The 17,986-nt window shown below is 48.0% G+C and overlaps 1 protein-coding gene across 6 annotated transcripts in view; it reads left to right on the forward strand.

The window, feature by feature from the left end:
- Positions 1–10,484, forward strand: part of ARMCX4 (armadillo repeat containing X-linked 4) — a 75,449-nt gene extending 64,965 nt beyond the window's left edge. For 2 of the 6 annotated variants that reach the window (XM_054676847.2, XM_054676845.2), the window contains 5 exons: positions 383–452; positions 1,560–1,639; positions 1,975–2,058; positions 2,374–2,465; positions 2,809–10,484. In XM_054676847.2, coding sequence (XP_054532822.1) covers positions 1,985–2,058; positions 2,374–2,465; positions 2,809–10,133 — 7,491 coding nt within the window. In that variant the 5' untranslated portion in view covers positions 383–452; positions 1,560–1,639; positions 1,975–1,984 and the 3' untranslated portion in view covers positions 10,134–10,484. Of the gene's footprint in view, positions 1–382; positions 459–1,559; positions 1,640–1,974; positions 2,059–2,373; positions 2,466–2,808 lie in introns of all 6 variants that reach the window. The other 4 variants (XM_063804543.1, XM_054676850.2, XM_054676848.2 and 1 more) reach the window with 4 other exon arrangements.
- Positions 10,485–17,986: the final 7,502 nt, after the last annotated feature.

Here is a 17,986-nt window from a genome sequence, read left to right on the forward strand (position 1 = left end):
GAGCCTTTGCCTCTGATTCTCCCTAGCCCCCTTGCCCCCGCCTACATCTGTGCAGGCGAACCGTGGGCTTTGATTTGTGGGGAGATTGTCTCTGCCAGAGGGAAATACAGAGATTGAGATGCCCATCGCTCTAATCACTGGCCACACATGTCCGCTCGCTTCCTGCTCAATTTAGTGGAAGGGATGCGCCACGTTGGCGTTTGCAGAGAAAATGGTGGGCCTTAGAGACTGGACGGTGGGGTTGGTAAGGGTGGTGTCTCAGACTGTGGGGAGGGACGTTTGATAACCAGGTTCCTGAACCCGGAAAGGCGAGTATTGGGATCTATGTCCTGGGCTCTAGACCAACACTAAGTGGTTTTACTCTCTCCTGTCTGTCGGACAGTAGTTCGGTGTAGCACTGTTTGCGGCGAGGAGAAAGGAAGGAGAGGAGAAAACTGCACTGGATCAAGGAGGTTAGTGTGAGTACAGACACTATCTAAACCATTGGAGTTCCATATGAATTCTATGACAGGAACTTAGGTGCGGCTGTCTGATTGGGATGTGGGGTGGGGCTAGCTTGGGGACTTTCCCTAAACTGCATTTTACTTACCAAGCTTAGGACTTTTAAATTGTATGTTGAAGACCAATGAAGACAGCAAACTTTTCTACAGATGCTTTTATTTGCATTTCAGATAATATTGAGAAAAAGATAAATTATATTAAAGAATATTATTATTATTATTTTTTTTTAGATAGCCTTTGGTGGGGAAGGATAGTGATTTTGTAGAAGCAAAAGGCTTCCCCTATAGCTTTTCTCTTCTGCTGGAGACTCCTAGAGATAGGTTGAAAGGGATGTGGACAGCAGTAGGTTGTGGTTCTAGAGTATGGGATCTGGGGGCTCCCATCTCTCCTGCCATCCTTCAGTTTTCCAGATCCCTCTACCTACCTGACCATCTTGGTGAAGGAAATGGTGGGCTTTTGGGGAAATCCCTAGAACCCTACAGGTGGTTTTAAAATAATTTGCCTTGTCGGGCCTAGTAGCTCTTGCCTGTAATCCCAGCACTTTGAGAGGCCCAAGCAAGAGGATTGCTTGAGCTCAGGTGTTCAAGACCAGCCTGGGCAACATAGCGAGACTTCATCTCTACATATAATTTAAAAATTAGCTGGGTATGGTGGCACAGTCTGTAGTTCCTGCTACTTGGGAGGCTGAGGTGGGAGGATTTTTTGAGCCTGGGAGGTCGAGACTGTGGTGAGCCATGATCTTGCCACTGCAATCCAGCCTGGGTGACAGAGTGGGGCTCTGTCTCAAAATAAATAAAAAATAAAATAAAATAAAATAAAATAAAATAAAATAAAATAAAATAAAATAACGTGCCTCTGTCTGTTGCCTTTTACTTTTCCTGCCTCCCTTTTCCATCCTTCACATTTCAGTGCTGGGGAAGCCCCAGGCTTTTTTTTTTTTTTCTGCCAGCAAATGGGTCTCTAAATCCAGGCAGGCAGGTACAGGGACCTATGTCTTAGATGGTAAGTGTCACAAGTACTTAACATCCACTCTCTTCTTTTTCTCCATCTGTTCCAAGGTCTTCCCATAGGCCTGCAGTAGGGCTGTTTACCATTGGAAGCAAGGGAAAGAGGAGGAGACCAATCTAGAAGCATGGAGGTTGGTGTGAAGTGGGGGTAGTCTCTGGGGATGACAAGAGAGGGTGGGCATAGGAGGTGGGTGAGATTTAAGAGGGTCTCAGTGGAGTGCTGGATTGCCACAGTGCTGCCATGCCTCCTGTGGATTTCAGTGCAGGAAATGATAGGAATATGGGGGTAAGGGTGGGCTGGAGTATGACTGGGGGAAGACTTGATGGGGGGACCATGAGATGGTACACATTAGTATATAGAACCTGGGCTCTGGTGAGGCAGACATTGGGGTCAGGGATCAGGTTGCTTGTCTGTTCTACCAGGGACTCGGTTTCCATTACCTACTGTTTGTTTACTTGTCCATAGATCTGCCTGCATGTCTGCTGCAGGGCTTAAGATCACTGGAAGCAAAGAAACAAAGAGGAGATTGCTCCTGATCGGTATAGACTGGTAAGAGTGTGGGGACTGCCTGGGTAGACCTCTAGAGTGGGTGGTGGAGACCAGTGTGCATCCAGTAAGGACCAGTGACCAGTCTGGAGGATGAGGATCCTCAGTCTCTCCTTTTCCAGCCACCTTTCCCACCATCCCTGTCATTTACTCCATACCCTCACCTTAATTCTGGTACAGGGAAAAGAGTGTGACAGTGTCTTGGGGAGTGGGGTGGACTGAGAAACGTAGAAAGGTAGTTTGCTAATAATATGTCTGTCCCATCAAGAACAAACTCTCTACTCCCATCTGTCCCTCCATCTGTCTGTCTGTCTCTAGGTCCAGAGATCTCATGAATTTATATATCTACTTTAGGGTGTATTGCCAAGAGAAGCAAGAGGAGAGGAGGGAACTGCCTCGGATCATTACAGGTTGGTATGAGGGTGGGGCCCTGTAGACAGGTGACCAGAGTAGGTCCAGTAGAAATCAAAGTCTGGGACTTCTCGGTTGCTCCCATTTATCGTCAGACCTCCTACCATCCTTTCCACTGTTCATTTGGTGTATAGAAATGTATATAGAAGTATCTTGGAAGAAAATTATTGGGCATTGGGGGAGGTGGAGAGAAGATGAAATAAGAGGAATGGAGAGGCTGCTAATCATCCTCTCTTCCACCAAGCACATGGTTCTACCATTTCTGTTCCTCTGTGTATCTATCTGTATGATGCAACAAAATCAGAAGAGAAATTTTAGTCCATTTCCTTCCTCCACTTCTAGGTCCACCTCCAGAGGCAGCTGTAGTGGCCTTTGAGTGGCTGAAGACCAGCACCCTCACAGGCCTACACCCACAACTACCACTCTCTTTACCCCAGCCCGAGTGCGCTCTACCATACCTTGTTCGTGCTTTTAGCAGGGGTGATTACATGGGCCGCATTCAGGAAGTGGGCTGGGTGACTGCAGGACTGGTGATCTGGGCTGGCACCTGCTACTACATTTACAAATTTACCAAGGGAAGAGCCCAGAGTGTGAGGACTCTTGCCAGAAATGGATCCACAGTTAAGATGGAGACTGTGGTTGGGGTACAGAGCCAGACCTTGGCCATAAATGAAGCAGAGATTAAGACTAAACCCCAAGTTGAGATTGGAGCAGAAACTGGAGCAAGAAGTGGGCCTGGGGCTGAAGTAGAGACCAAGGCCGCTGCTATAGCCATACACAGAGCCAACTCTCAGGCCAAGGCAATGGTTGGGGCAGAGCCAGAGACTCAATCTGAGTCCAAAGTGGTGGCTGGAACACTGGTCATGACAGAGGCAGTGACTCTGACTGAGGTCAAGGCCAAAGCCAGGGAAGTGGCCATGAAAGAAGCAGTGACCCAAACTGATGCTGAGGCTGGCAAAATAGTTAAGAAAGAAGCAGTGACACAGACCAAGGCTAAAGCTTGGGCGCTGGTTGCCAAGACAGAGGCCAAGAGAGAAGCAATGACCCAGACCAAAGCTGAAACTCATATATTGGCTGAAAAAGAGACAGAGATTAACAGAGTAATGGTTACACAGAGTGAGACCTTGGCAGCACCCAGGGAAGTGGCCAAGATGGGGGCCACGAACAAGACTGGAATTGTGGATGAAACCAAGACAAGAGCTCTGGAAGAGACTGTGAGTGTGGCTAAGACTCAGTCTGAGGCCAGGCCTGGTGCCACAGTTGATGCTAGGGGAAATCTCAATGGCATGTCCAGGGAGGTGGCTGGAGTGGACATGAAGTCCTGTGCACAGTCTCAGGCTGTGACCAAGATCCAGGGTGATGACATGCCTGGTACTGGGGTTGAGGACATGGGGAATTGTAAAACCATGTCTAGGGCAGAGTCTGGGGCAGACACGAGGGCTTCTGCTCAGCCTCAAATTTTTGCCAAAACCCAGACTGAGGCCATTCCTGGGGCAAAGATTGATGCCGGGGGTAACACCAATGCCATGTGTAAGGTGGGGGCAGGGGCAGATGTGAGAGCTTGTATACAACCTCAGACTGTGGCCAAGAAACAGGCTGAGGTGACGTCTGGTGCCAGGGTTGATGGTAGGGGAAATACCAATGTCATATCTAAGGCAATAACTGGAGCTGACATGAGAGCTGCTGCTCAGCCTCAAGCTGTTGCCAGTACTCACGCTGAGGCCATGTCTGATGCCAAGGTTAAGAACAGAGGCAATCCCAATGCCATGACTAAAGCAGGGGCCAAGGCAAACTTGAGGGCCAATTCCCAGGTTGAGGCCTTGCCTGATGCCAGGGATAAGAGCAGAGGCAATCCCAATGCTATGGCTAAGGTGGGGGATGGGACAGACATGTTGTCCTGTACACAGCCTCAGCTTGTGGCCAGTGTTCAGGCTGATACCTTGTCTGATGGCAAAATTAAGGTCAGGGGCAATGTCAATACCATGCCTAAGGAAGGAGCTGGGGTGGATATGAAGGCTCAAGGTATGGCCCAGAGCCAGGGTGAAGCCTTACCTAATACTAGAGGTAAGGCTAGGGGCAAAGCCAAAGCCAAGTGTAAGACAGGGCCTGGGATGGACATGAAAACCTGTACACAACCTCAGGCTGGGGTCAAGACCCCAGCTGAGGCCTTGCTTGATTCCAGGGTTGATGGTAGGGGCAATCCTAATGCCACTTCTAAAGCCGGGACTAAGGCAGACCAGAGGGTCTGTGGTCAGTCCCTGGTTGTGGCCAATCCCCAGGGTGAGGCCTTGCCTGGTGCCAAGAATAAAGTCAAGGGCAATCCCCATACTGTGCTTAAGGTGGGGGCTGGAGAAGGTACAACAGACTCTGCCCAGCCTGAGGCAGTGGTCAGTTTCCAGGGTGAGGCCTTGCTTGGCACCAAGAATAAAGTTAAGGGTAGTCCCAATGTTGTGCTTAAGGCAGAAGTTGGGGCAGGTGCAATGGGCACTGCCCAGCTTCAGATTATGGCCAGTTCCAAGGGTGAGGCCTTGCTTGATTCTAAGAATAAGGTCAAGGGTAATTCCAATGCTGTGTCTAAGGCAGGGGCTGGGACAGATACAACAGGCTCTGTCCAGCCCCAGATTGTGGCCAATTCCCAGGGTGAGGTCTTGCCTGGTGCCAAGAATAAGGTCAGAGGCAATCCCACTACTGTGCCTAATTCAGGGGTTGGGCCATATACAACAGACTGTGCCCGGCCCCAGGCTGTGGCCAATTCTCAGGGTGAGGTCTTGCCTGGTGCCAAAAATAAGGTCAAGGCCAATCTTAATGCTGTGTCTAAGGCAGAAGCTGGGATGGGTGCAACAGGCTCTGTCCAGCCCCAGGCTGTGGCTAATTCCCATTGTGAGACCTTGCCTGGTGCCAAGAATAAGGTCAGGGGAAATTGGAATGCTGTGTCTAAGGCAGGGGCTGGGATGGATACAAGGGGCTCTGCCCAGCCCCAGGCTGTGGCCAATTCCCAGGGTGAAGTCTTGCCTGGTGCCAAGAATAAGGTCAAGGGCAATCCCAATGTCGTGTCCAAGGCAGGGGCCAGAGAAGATACAGTGGGCTCTACCCAGCCTCAGGTTTTGGCCAGCTCCCAGCGTGAGACCTTGCCTGGTGCCAGGAATAAGGTCAAGGGCAATTCCAATGTTGTGTCTAAGGCAGGGGCCAGAGAAGATACAATGGGCTCTGCCCAGCCTCAGGTTGTGGCCAACTCCCAGCGTGAGACCTTGCCTGGTGCCAGGAATAAGGTCAAGGGCAATTCCAATGCTATTTCTAAGGCAGAGGCTGGGGCAGGCATAATGGGCTCTGTCCAGGTCCAGGTTGTGGCCAGTTCTCAGGGTGAGGTCTTGCCTGGGGCCAAAAATAAGGTCAGGGGCAATTCCAATGCTGTGCCTAAGGCAGAGGCTGGGGCAGATACAGTGGGCTCTGCCCAGCTCCAAGCTGTCGCTAATTCCCAGAGTGAGACCTTGCTTGGTGCCAGGAATAAGGTCAAGGGCAATACCATTGCTGTGCCTAAAGCAGGGACTGGGGCAGGCACAAGGCACTCTGCCCAGCCTCAGATTGTGGCCGGTTCCCAGGGTGAGACCTTGCCTGGGGCAAGGGACAAGTCTATGTCCACTTCTGAGGCAGAAGCCACAGCAGAAGATGAGGCCTATGCAAAGCCTGAGGCTGAGGCTATGCCCACTTCTGAGAGTGAGGGTGGGTCAGGCACTCAAGCCTGCAGAAAGACTCAGCCTAACATCCATGACTACTACTGGAATGGGATTGGTGTTGAAGACTGGATTGCTGCTGAGCGGTGGATCAAATTTAGGTTTCAGACCATGGATGGAGACTGGGAAAATAGTGTGTCCTGGGCTGATGATGAGAATGAAGCCAGTATTGGGTCCTGGAGTGGGGCTAGTGATAAGGCTGGGATTATTCGGTCTTGGGCTGTGGCTTGTGATGAGACCAGTGTTAAGTCCTGGGCTGGGGCCAGGGCTGAGAATGTGGTTGGTATTGGGACTTGGGCTAGAGCTGGGGAGCAGGCCAGTGGAGGGCTCTGGGCTGGGGGTCAGACTAGTGAGGGGACCTGGGCTGGGGACAAGGCCAGTGGAGGAGCCTGGACTGGGGCTGAGAACCAGGCCAGTGGGGGGTCTTGGGCTCTCACTGGGAATCAGGCCATTGGAGAGCTTTGGGCTGCAGGTCAGGCCAGTGATGGGTCCTGGCCTGGGGGACAGGCCAGTGGGGTGTCCTGGGTTGGGGAAGAGGCCATTGGAGGGTCCTGGACTGGGGCTGAGAACCAAGCCAGTGAAGGGTCTTGGGCTGGAGCTGGGGCTGGGAATATGAGTAGTGTTTCATACTGGGCTGGGGTTGTGGATCAGGCCGGTGGAGGGTCCTGGGCTGGGACTAGTGATCAATCTGGTGGTGGGTCCAAGCCTAGATTTGAGGATCAAGCCAGTGGAGAAGGGTCCTGGGCTGGGGCTGGTGGTCAGGCTAGTGGAGGGTCAATGTTGGGGCCTGAGGACCAGTCCAGTGGAAGGTCTTGGGCTGACACTGCAGACCAAGCCAGTGGAGGGTCTAGGCTGGGCCACGTAGATCAGTCCAGTGGTGGGGCCTGGGCTGGGACACTTGATCAGTCTGGTGGTGGGTCCAAGCCCAGATTTGAAAATCAGACCACTGAAGAAGGGTCTTGGGCTGGGGCTGGTGGCCAGGCTGGTGGAGGGTCCAAGGTGGGGCCTGAAGACCAGTCCAGTGGAAGGTCATGGGCTAACTCTGGGGACCAAATCAGTGGAGGATTCTTAGTTGGGATTGTGGACCAGGCCAATGGAGGGTCCTGGACTGGGGCTGGGCATCCAGCTAGTGTTGGGCCAAAGCCTATATTTGAGGATCAGGTCAGTGGCAGAGGGTCCTGGGCTGATGCCGGGGAGCAGGTTGTTGGAGATTCTAGGCTGGGGCTTAGGGACCAGTCTAGTGGAGATTCCTGGGCTGGCACTGGGGACCAGGCCAGTGGATGGTTCTGTGTTTGCCCTGGGAGTCAGACGAATGGAGGGTCTTGGGGTGGGGCTAGTGGCCAGGATGTTGGAGGGTCTAGGCCAGGGCCCATGAACCAGTCCAGTGCTGGGTCCTGGGATAGCACTGGGAGTCAGGTCAGTGGAAGCTGCTGGACTGGGGCTGGGGCTGTGGATCAGGCTGGTGGTTGTTCCAAACCTGGATTTGAGGATCAGGCCATTGGAGGGGGGTTCTGGCCTGGTGCTGGGGACCAGACTGGTGGAGGCTCCAGGCCAGGGTCTGAGGATCAGTCCAGTGGAATAGGTTCCTGGGGTGTGGCTGGTGGCCAGGTCCTTGGGGGAGCTAGGCCGGGGCCTGCAGACCAGTCCAGTGGTGGGTCCTGGGCTGGCACTGGGAATCAGTCCAGTGGAAGGTCCTGGATTGGGCCTGGGGATCAGGCTGTTGACTGTTCCAAGCCTGAATTTGAGGATCAGGCTTGTGGAGGAGGCTCCTGGGCTGGTGCTGGGAGCCAAGCCAGTGGAGAATCCTGGGCTGGATCTAGGCCTGGGAATGAGGCCATTGGAGGATCTAGGATGGGATCTGAGGACCAGGCCACTGGAGGATCCTGGGCTAGATCTGAGGACCAGGCCAGTGGAAGGTTCCAGGTCAGTTTTGAGGTGGAGGCCAATGAAGGATTCTGGTTTGGGCCTGGAGCTGAGGCCGTTATAGGGTCTTGGTGCTGGACGGAGGAAAAAGCTGATATTGTGTCCAGGCCTGATGATAAAGATGAGGCCACTACTGCATCCAGATCAGGGGCTGGGGAAGAGGCCATCATTTGTTCTAGGACTGAGGCTGAGAACAAGGCTAGTAGTGGCTCCTGGATTAGATCTGAGGAGGTGGCTTATATGGGCTCCTGTGTAGGGGCTGAGGCTGGGGCTGGGGCTGAGGCTGGGGCTGGGGCTGGGGCTGGGGCTGGGGCTGAGGCTGGGGCTGAGGCTGAGGCTGGGGCTGAGGCTGGGGCTGGGGCTGGGGCTGAGGCTGGAGCTGGGACTGAGGCTGGGGCTGGGGCTGGGGCTGGGGCTGAGGCTGGGGCTGGGGCTGGGACTGGGGCTGGGGCTGGGACTGAGGCTGGGGCTGGGGCTGGGACTGAGGCTGGGGCTGGGGCTGAGGCTGGGGCTAGGGCTGAGGCTGAGGTTGGGGCTGGGGCTGGGGCTGGGGCTGAGGCTGGGGCTGAGGCTCGGGCTGAGGCTGGGGCTGGGGCTGAGGCTGGGGCTGGGGCTGAGGCTGGGGCTGGGGCTGGGGCTGAGGCTGGGGCTGAGGCTGGGGCTGGGGCTGGGGCTGAGTCTGGGGCTGGGGTTTGGTCCTGGGATGGAGATGCAACCACTGTAGAGTCTAGGCTTGGGGCTGGGGAAGAGGCTGGTGTAGAGTCCTGGACCTTGGCTAGGGATGTGGGAGAGGATGAGCTAAGTAGAGAGTCCAGCCCTGATATTGAGGAGATCAGTTTAAGGTCTTTGTTTTGGGCCGAGAGTGAGAACAGTAATACGTTCAGATCTAAGAGTGGGAAAGATGCCAATTTTGAGTCTGGAGCTGGGGATAACACCAGCATCAAGGATAAGTTTGAGGCTGCTGGTGGAGTTGATATAGGGTCTTGGTTCTGTGCTGGTAATGAAAACACAAGTGAGGACAAATCTGCACCTAAGGCTAAAGCCAAAAAGTCATCTGAGTCAAGAGGCATATATCCGTCCATGGTCCCTGGGGCAGGAATGGGGTCATGGGATGGAGCCATGATCTGGTCGGAAACTAAGTTTGCACACCAAAGTGAGGCCAGCTTCCCAGTTGAAGATGAGTCCAGAAAACAAACCAGGACTGGGGAAAAAACTCGGCCCTGGTCTTGCCGCTGTAAACACGAAGCTAATATGGATCCACGAGATCTTGAAAAACTCATTTGCATGATTGAGATGACTGAAGATCCTTCTGTTCATGAAATAGCCAATAATGCTTTATATAACAGTGCTGATTATTCTTATTCTCATGAAGTTGTTCGTAATGTAGGTGGAATTTCAGTTATTGAAAGCTTGCTCAATAATCCCTACCCCAGTGTTAGGCAGAAGGCTTTAAATGCACTGAATAATATCTCAGTGGCTGCTGAAAACCATAGGAAGGTTAAAACTTACTTAAACCAAGTATGTGAAGACACTGTCACCTATCCCTTGAATTCAAATGTGCAGTTGGCTGGACTAAGGTTGATAAGGCATCTGACTATTACCAGTGAATATCAGCATATGGTTACAAATTATATTTCAGAATTTCTTCGTTTGTTAACAGTGGGAAGTGGAGAAACTAAAGACCATGTTTTGGGAATGCTTTTGAATTTCTCTAAAAATCCATCTATGACAAAAGACTTGCTCATTGCCAATGCACCAACATCACTGATTAACATTTTTAGCAAGAAAGAGACAAAGGAGAATATTCTTAATGCTCTTTCACTATTTGAAAATATAAATTACCATTTTAAAAGAAGAGCAAAAGCATTTACCCAGGACAAATTCAGTAAAAATTCCCTTTATTTCCTATTCCAACGACCTAAAGCATGTGCCAAGAAACTTCGAGCCTTAGCAGCAGAATGCAATGACCCTGAGGTGAAAGAGAGAGTTGAGCTATTAATAAGTAAACTCTGATTGGCTGTATGTTCCCAAACAAATTTGAGTAATATTTTGGTTTTGCACTCTGGAAGTAATGCACATTGTAAATTGCATTATAACTTTGAAACTGATGTTACCTATGATGGTCTATAGCTGGACCATTTTATGAACACCAAATGAATTCAAGCTTGTACTAAAAATACATGTGTTGATTTTTATCTTGTCTGGATTGAGATATTTTTAGTATGCTTCATGAGCAGAAACTGAATGGATTCTTCATAAGTAAGGTAATCTTTGGTCCTTTGTGTGGACTTATGTTTATACATTTAAGACTTTATTTTTATGTCATCAATAAAGTTGTGTGTTTTAAGCAGCAGAAAAAAGTCATTGTCCTTGTCCTTGAGTTTATGATCTGTTTGGAAAGGCAAGATATATGGAAACAAAAAGATAGCAATAAAACTGGGAGCTTCCAATCACGGCCAGATGCCTCCTATCAGTGTTTAGAGGAGGCAGAAACTGCTGCAGGCAACAGTGCTCAAGGAAAGTTTTACAAAGGAGGGGGACCATTAGGTAAGCTGGGCTTCAAGGATACAAAAGGATCAGAAGGGCACTCAAGATGGAAGGAGTGATGGGAAAAAAGGCATGGAGATGGGAATCCTTCTCCAGAGAGAAGTGCTGGCCTGCTTGGAGTGCAAAGTGTAGGGAGGGTAGTGATGAGAGAGAGAGAGAGAGTCAGGCAGTAGAGGTGAGTCCTGTTCGTGGAGCACCCCTAACTGCTAAACTGGGGTGTCTGAATATTACTACGTCCACCCCTGGGAGACATCAAGGCCTTTTGTGACCAGAGGAATGACAAGACGAAAGGAAAATGATATGGTAGATTTATGTGCAGCAGGAGTCCAAGCTGGGGCGGGGATAGGAGTGGTGACTGGAGATTGGAAAAACAGGAAGCTACCACAAGTTACTCCAGGCATGAGATAATAAAGGTTTGAAATTTTACTGGAGGCCATGGGAATGGTAAGGAGAGGATGGACATGAGAGGCCCTTTGAACCAATAAGTGCTGAGATGTATTCTGGAGACATACAGAGAGGACCAATTTTATTTTAGGGTCCTTGGGGCATTTGACAGAAAAGTGTCCTCTTTGCCAATTCTGGTATCCATGTAAGTAAACAGTTACAACTTTGAAATAATAAGAAAGTATACTAGAAGAAAGAAGTTTTAGTGCTTGTATCAGATTTCCTTTATAAGGTTGGTTAAGGTGGGGCCTTTATGGAACCATAGAGAATGTTGTTGGGATACACATAGAAGATCTACCTCTCTCCCACCCCATAGTGAGGGTGAGGGTGTTGGGGGAGGAGCACTCTTAAACTGCTGGTGGGACTATACACTGGTACAAGGTCCATTGGAATATATGCATATCCTTTGACCCTGTAATTCCACTTGTAGAAATGTATCTTTAGGAAATAACACGTAATTGGCTTGTAGGAAGCTGTGCATCTTCAAACTGTTTTGAATGGTGAAAAGTTGTAAACGACCCAAGTATCTCAAGATAGGCAGTCGGCTAAGCAAATTGATGTATGTCTACACATTTAAATATTATGCCGCTATTGAAAATGTTGATGGACATCTACATGTGCTTACATTAGAAATTCAGCATATAATCTTAAGTGGGAAAAATAGGCTGTAAAAGCACATGCCATACATTTAATGAAGAAAAAGTATATATCTAAATTATCTTGCTACATACTCTGAGAATATTAATAGTTTTCTGTGGGTGTTAGAATGATGGGTGATTTCATTTGTTGTTTTTTCTCTTTCTTTTTTTTTTGTTTTAAGACGGAGTCTCCCTCTGTCACCCAGGCTGGAGTACAATGGCGCGGTCTGGGCTCACTGCAACCTCTGCCTCCTGGGTTCAAGCGATTCTCCTGCCTCAGCCTCCCGAGTAGCTGGGATTACAGGCGCCTGCCACCACACCTGGCTTTTTTTTTTGTATTTTTAGTAGAGACTGGGTTTCACCATGTTGGCCAGACTGGTCTTGAACTCCTGACCTCAGGTGATCTGCCCACCTTGGCCTCCCAAAGTGCTGGGATTACAGGCGTGAGCCACCACGCCCGGCCTCATTTGTTTTTACTCATCTCTATTTATGATATTTATATAATAAGTGGAATTTTATGCATAATTTACCAACAAGGAAGAGGATGGATTCATATTAGGCAGGCCTGGTCAGTAGTATTTGAGGGACCTGGAGCAAAAGTATAAATGGAGGCTCACATATTTATGTCTACATATTTGGAAAGTATAACTTAAAATTTTAAATAAATATTATTTGTAAAGCAATAAGTGTTTTAAAATTTAAATCATATTAGGTATTTAAAAAATAAAACCATTCTCAATACTAGCATTCGATGGCCACCAACTTACTCTACTGTAAAAAAATAATGTCACACTTGTAGTGGATTCTACCATCTGCTGCCCTGATCCCCCTTCAGGAATGAAAAGCTTATTATTTTAATTGCCAGGAGTGCGGCAAGTAGACAGTCCTCAGCTGTCAGCCCTCTTCAGGAATTTCCTCAGCTGAAGAAAGCCACCTCCCCCAAGGTTACACCCCCTACCTGGGGGTATTTCACATCCAATTACTGATGGATATGGCCTTCTTGCCCCAAATTGGGACAGCTTAACTCCTCCCTCTGTCCAATCCTGCTTCCTTCTTTTCCCTTCCACAGGTGTTGATCCCAAGAGCATTCCCTAGTAAAAACGCTTCATGCTGAACTCTATCTCTGGGCCTGCTTCCTGGGAAGCCAACCTGCAACAGTTGGTACAAGAAGTGGTTCGAGAAAGCAAACACTGTGATGAAATTTTGGAGATGAATCACCTGCTACCCAGCTGTCAATGAAGACTCCATCATTGGTGGTAGGTGGAGTAGATAGGCCTCTGGAACAAGGTAGCAGAGGAATTGTTAAAATTTTCAATGGTGGTTAACTGGGGTGGCATACTGGTAAAAGGGGACACATTAACTGGTGCCATGTATCAGACCTTTGAGAAATATGGGATATATTAAATATAAGGAAGGCCAGAAAATTGGGCGGCTGTTGCTAAGCAGATTGAGCTCTGGAAAAGAATAACAAAAAGCTGAATTAAATTAATCAACAATTGAAAGCTATGTTTGAAAGTCAGATGGCTTTATTCATAACATATAAAGAGGCTCTCATCTTTTCCAGGTAGAAGGTGGAGAAATCTGAGGAGTAGACTCAGGATTTGTTAAAAGCAAGCTTCAAAGAAAGTTAAAATTCTAACCAAGACAAGTCTTCTATGCCGAGTTATGTGCCATGGTTAAGAAGGAATGGGACTCTGACACTTGGAATGGGGGACATCTGGATTGATGTCCCTAAAAATCTTATATCCCCAGATTCCCCTGAGCCCCTTGAGAAGTGTCCTACTCCTCCCTATTAAGGGCTGGCACTCCATCTTGCTTCAATATATGGAATCCTTTCCCCTGTAAGATAACCTGGGTTTCCCTCAGAATCTGCCCGCACCTCCTATCCTGGCCACTGGGCCTATAACTAGGGTTAAGCCACGCATAATCTAGCTGGTGATGTGCTGGGTGTAATAAGGAAAGAAAGAGAATACACCAACAAAGAGTTTCAGGACATAACCTAGCCAGCATGTACTAGAAGGTGCTGAGGGAGTAAGTATGGCATCAAATTCTAAGGAGCTTGATCAGGAGGGCTGGAATATAAACTTGAATATGAGAGAATTAATCAATTTGAAAGTGCTTTCCCAGAATACAGGATTTAATACCCTGGAGAAAACCACAGGAAATGACATGAACTCATTACTGCGATGGCTCCTCGAAGTATGGAAAAAGCCATGGCATACCTAAAGTGAGGTGTAAATGCCAGAGTTGCCATAGAAGATGGCGGGAAAAGGGATCAAAGACTCAGAGAGGTGAGAATTATATAATAAACCTATTATGTAAGGCCAGAAAACCCTCCAGAAGATTATATTCTACAGGAGGATCCAAAGGACAAACCATTTACCAAAGCTATAAGAAATATTCTGGTGAGAGGGACATCAGCATCACTGAGAAGTTCAGTAGTGGATCTCTTCTGCATGCCAGGGCTCAGAGTAGGAGAGGATCTTATGGAAGAAGGATCACTGATAGAAATGATGATGCCTCTGAAACAATAGAGGCAAGATAGTTGCACTTAACTGTCAGAAGTTAGGCGGATGTAAATACCACAATGCACTGCAGGGTCAGAGTGGCAGGTGGGGAGGCCTGACCTGCAGAGAGCTATGGAGATGGTTAACAGAACACAGTACCCCTAGTGGGTAGATGGTTAAGAGACAGTTAATAGGACATGGACAGTCAATACAACATAATGTCCTGGGGGGAAATAGGCAGCCAACAATCTGCACTCTATACAATCAAAAGAAATGAAAGGTGTTCACAGGTTTGAGGGAGGTTGCCTCAATAAAAAGTCATAATTACTTATCCAGCTTCTAGTCTCAAGTCAGGTTTTGATCCACAATACATGGTTTGAAAGAAAGGCTGAGTGCCCAGGAAGAAGGACCCTACAACGCATGTGTAGTAATGATTTCTCTGGTCCTTCCATTTACTCAGGTAACTGTGTACCAAGGAAAGAGAAATACTCGAACATTTTGAGAACAGATGGACACTGGTTCTGAGTTGATATTGACACCCAGAGACCTAAAGTGTCTTAATTGGCCCCCTTATTAGAATGGGGGCACATGGGAGCCAAGTATTAAGGGGGATCCTGGCCTACGTAGGGTTCACAGTGGGCCCACTGAGTTCACAGACCCACTCAGTGGTTATGTTTTTGATCTCTGAATGTATAATTGGAATAGACATAGTTGGTTAGTTGGTACAAGCCCTATAGTAGTTCTTTGGCCTGTGGAGTCAGAGCTATTTGTAGATGAGAAGGCCAAGTGGAAGCTTCTGAAACTGCCCTCACCTTCCCTGGCCAAGATAGTAAATGAAAACATATGGCATCTGTGGAGTGGAGGATGGCAGAAATTATTGCCGCCTTTGAAGACCTAGAGAATGAAGGGGTGTGGTCTCCATCATATCTTCGTTTAATTCACCAGTTTAATCCCCTGCAAAATGTGGACAGAGCCTAGATGACACTAGACTACTGAAAACTCAGCCAAGTAGTAAGACAATTGCAATGGCATACCAGACATGATATCTTTGCTACAGCAGAAAGCATGGCCTTAAGTACCTAGATTTTAGCTATTGATTTAGAAAATGTGTTTTTTTCCCTATCTGTATCATAATGGAAAGTTCATATTCACACAGAATGGATAACAGTATGCATACACAGTTTTTCCTCAGTGCTCTACTAACTATCATGTCCTCTGTCATAATATAGTCTGAAGAGGTCTGGACCACTCAAACATCCTTCAGAATATAGTACTAGTCCACAATGTCTGTGACATCATGCTAATTGGACCAAAATAAGTAGGAAGGGGCCAGCACATTGGAGGCCTTAGTAAGGCACATGCACTATGGAGAATGGGAGATGAACCCTACAAAGATCCAGGCGGTTGGCCACATTAAGTATAATTTTTAGGGGTTGAATGGCCTGGGGAATGCTAGAATATCCTCTCAAAGGGAAGGACAAATTAAGGTATTTTTTACCTTCTTCACAGAGAATTTTCTGGAAGTGCACTGCCTGGTAGGCCTCTTTGGGTTCTGGAAATATCACATTTCACACCTGGAATTACTGTTTCACCCCATATACTGGGTGACACAAAAAGTGCCAGCTTTGAGGAGAACTATAGCAGAACAAGGCCCTATAGCAGGTCCAGGATGCATTTTTAGGCAGTTCTGCCACTTGATACATACAAGAGACAGTCCTTATGGTACTGATTCAGGTGAACTCCAAAACTGGGGCTTAGCCCGGGAGGGTTCTTGGCTTCACTCAGGAAAGAATTCAAGAGCAAGCTGACGGTAAAAGAAGGCAAGTTTATTAGAGCAATAGTGTATAGCAAAATGGCTGCTCCATAGACAGACCAGGGCTGTCTCATAGGCAAAGGAGCCCTGAGTAGCAGTGTGCAGCAAAGTTGCTGCTCCACAGGCAAAGCAGCCTGGAGCAGCAGTAGCAGCAGCAGCAGCAGCAATATATAGCAACAGTAGCATTCTGGAGCAGCAGAGGGAGCAGTAGCAGCAGTTCTGCTGGCTAGCTATATTTATACCCAATCATAATTATATGCTAATGAAGGAATGGGTTTTTGGAATTTTCTAGAAAAGGAGTGGAAAGTTCCTAGAACCATATAAGGCAACTTCTAGGTCATTGTCATGGCACATTGCCATGGCATTTGTAAACTGTCATGGCACTGGTTGGAGTGTCTTTAATAATGAGCAGGGAGGACAACCAGAGGTTGCTTTTTTCATCATCTCCTGGTGTCTTTACTGCATCCTGTTTTTGATGAGCAGGGCCATTACCAGTGCTTGGAAAACAAGTCCTGCTGATGTCCTATCTCAGTATTAGAGGTATCTGTGTTGGAAAAAGATGCCATGTGGAGTTTTTGGAAGTCCCTATGGGAAAGGCCCTATGGGAAGCCCCTATGGGGAAATCGCAACTTAGCTAGGGTTGTGGAGCAAAGCCATGTCATATGAATGGAAAATTATATACCTTTTAAGAACAGCTCCTGACATGCTACTACATCCTGGTAGAGATGAAATGCCTGACTATAGAACATCTAGTGGCCATGCAGCCAGAACTGCTTCATGAGCTGAGTTCTGTCAGATCCACCAAGGTATAAGGTTGAGTAGCCCCAGCAATGAGATGGAAGTTTCTTTTTTGTTTCTTTTTTTGAGACAGGGTCTTGCTCTGTCACCCAGGCTGGAGTGCAGTGGCACGATCATGGCTCACTGCAGCCTTGACCTCCTGGCTCAAGTATCCTCCCACCTCAGCCTCCTGAGTAGTAGGAATATAGTCACACACCGTCATACCTCGCTAATCTTTTAATTTTTTTGTAGAGCTTAGGCTCCACTATGTTGCTCAGGCTGGTCTCAAACTCCTGGGCTCAAGGGCCTTTCCTGCCTTGGTCTCCCAAAGTGCTGGGATTAGAGGCATGAGCCACTGTGCCCAGCCAAGATGGAAGTTTTATATATGGGATCAAGCACAAGCAGGACTGGAGGGCATAAGCAGTTGCACAATCAGGTAGAGCAGATCCTCTATGATAGCCACCACTGTTGCACTAGTACCTTTCCTTATCTATAGCTATGGCCTTACACCAGATCCTATGTGACACAGGCATTCAAGTGTTCTTTATTTTTTTTTTATTTTTATTTTTTTCTTCTTCTTTAGGACAATTTGCTTAATTTATTGCCTTGGAATTTTTTTTCTCTTTTTTTAATTATACTTTTAGGGTACATGTGCACAATGTGCAGGTTAGTTACATATGTATACATGTGCCATGCTGGTGTGCTGCACCCATTAACTCGTCATTTAACATTAGGTATATCTCCTAATGCTATCCCTCCCCCCTCCCCCCACCCCACAACAGGCCCTGGTGTGTGATGTTCCCCTTCCTGTGTCCATGTGTTCTCATTGTTCAATTCCCACCTATGAGTGAGAACATGCAGTGTTTGGTTTTTTGTCCTTGTGATCGTATGCTGAGAATGATGGTTTCCAGCTTCATCCATGTCCCTATAAAGGACATGAATTCATCCTTTTTTATGGCTGCATAGTATTCCATGGTGTATATGTGCCACATTTTCTTAATCCAGTCTATCATTGTTGGACTTTTGGGTTGGTTCCAAGTCTTTGCTATTGTGAATAGTGCTGCAATAAACATACATGTGCATGTGTCTTTATAGCAGCATGATTTATAATCCTTTGGGTATATACGCAGTAATGGGATT

This window comes from Pan troglodytes, chromosome X (assembly GCF_028858775.2).
Source record: "Pan troglodytes isolate AG18354 chromosome X, NHGRI_mPanTro3-v2.0_pri, whole genome shotgun sequence".
Lineage (NCBI taxonomy): Eukaryota > Metazoa > Chordata > Mammalia > Primates > Hominidae > Pan > Pan troglodytes.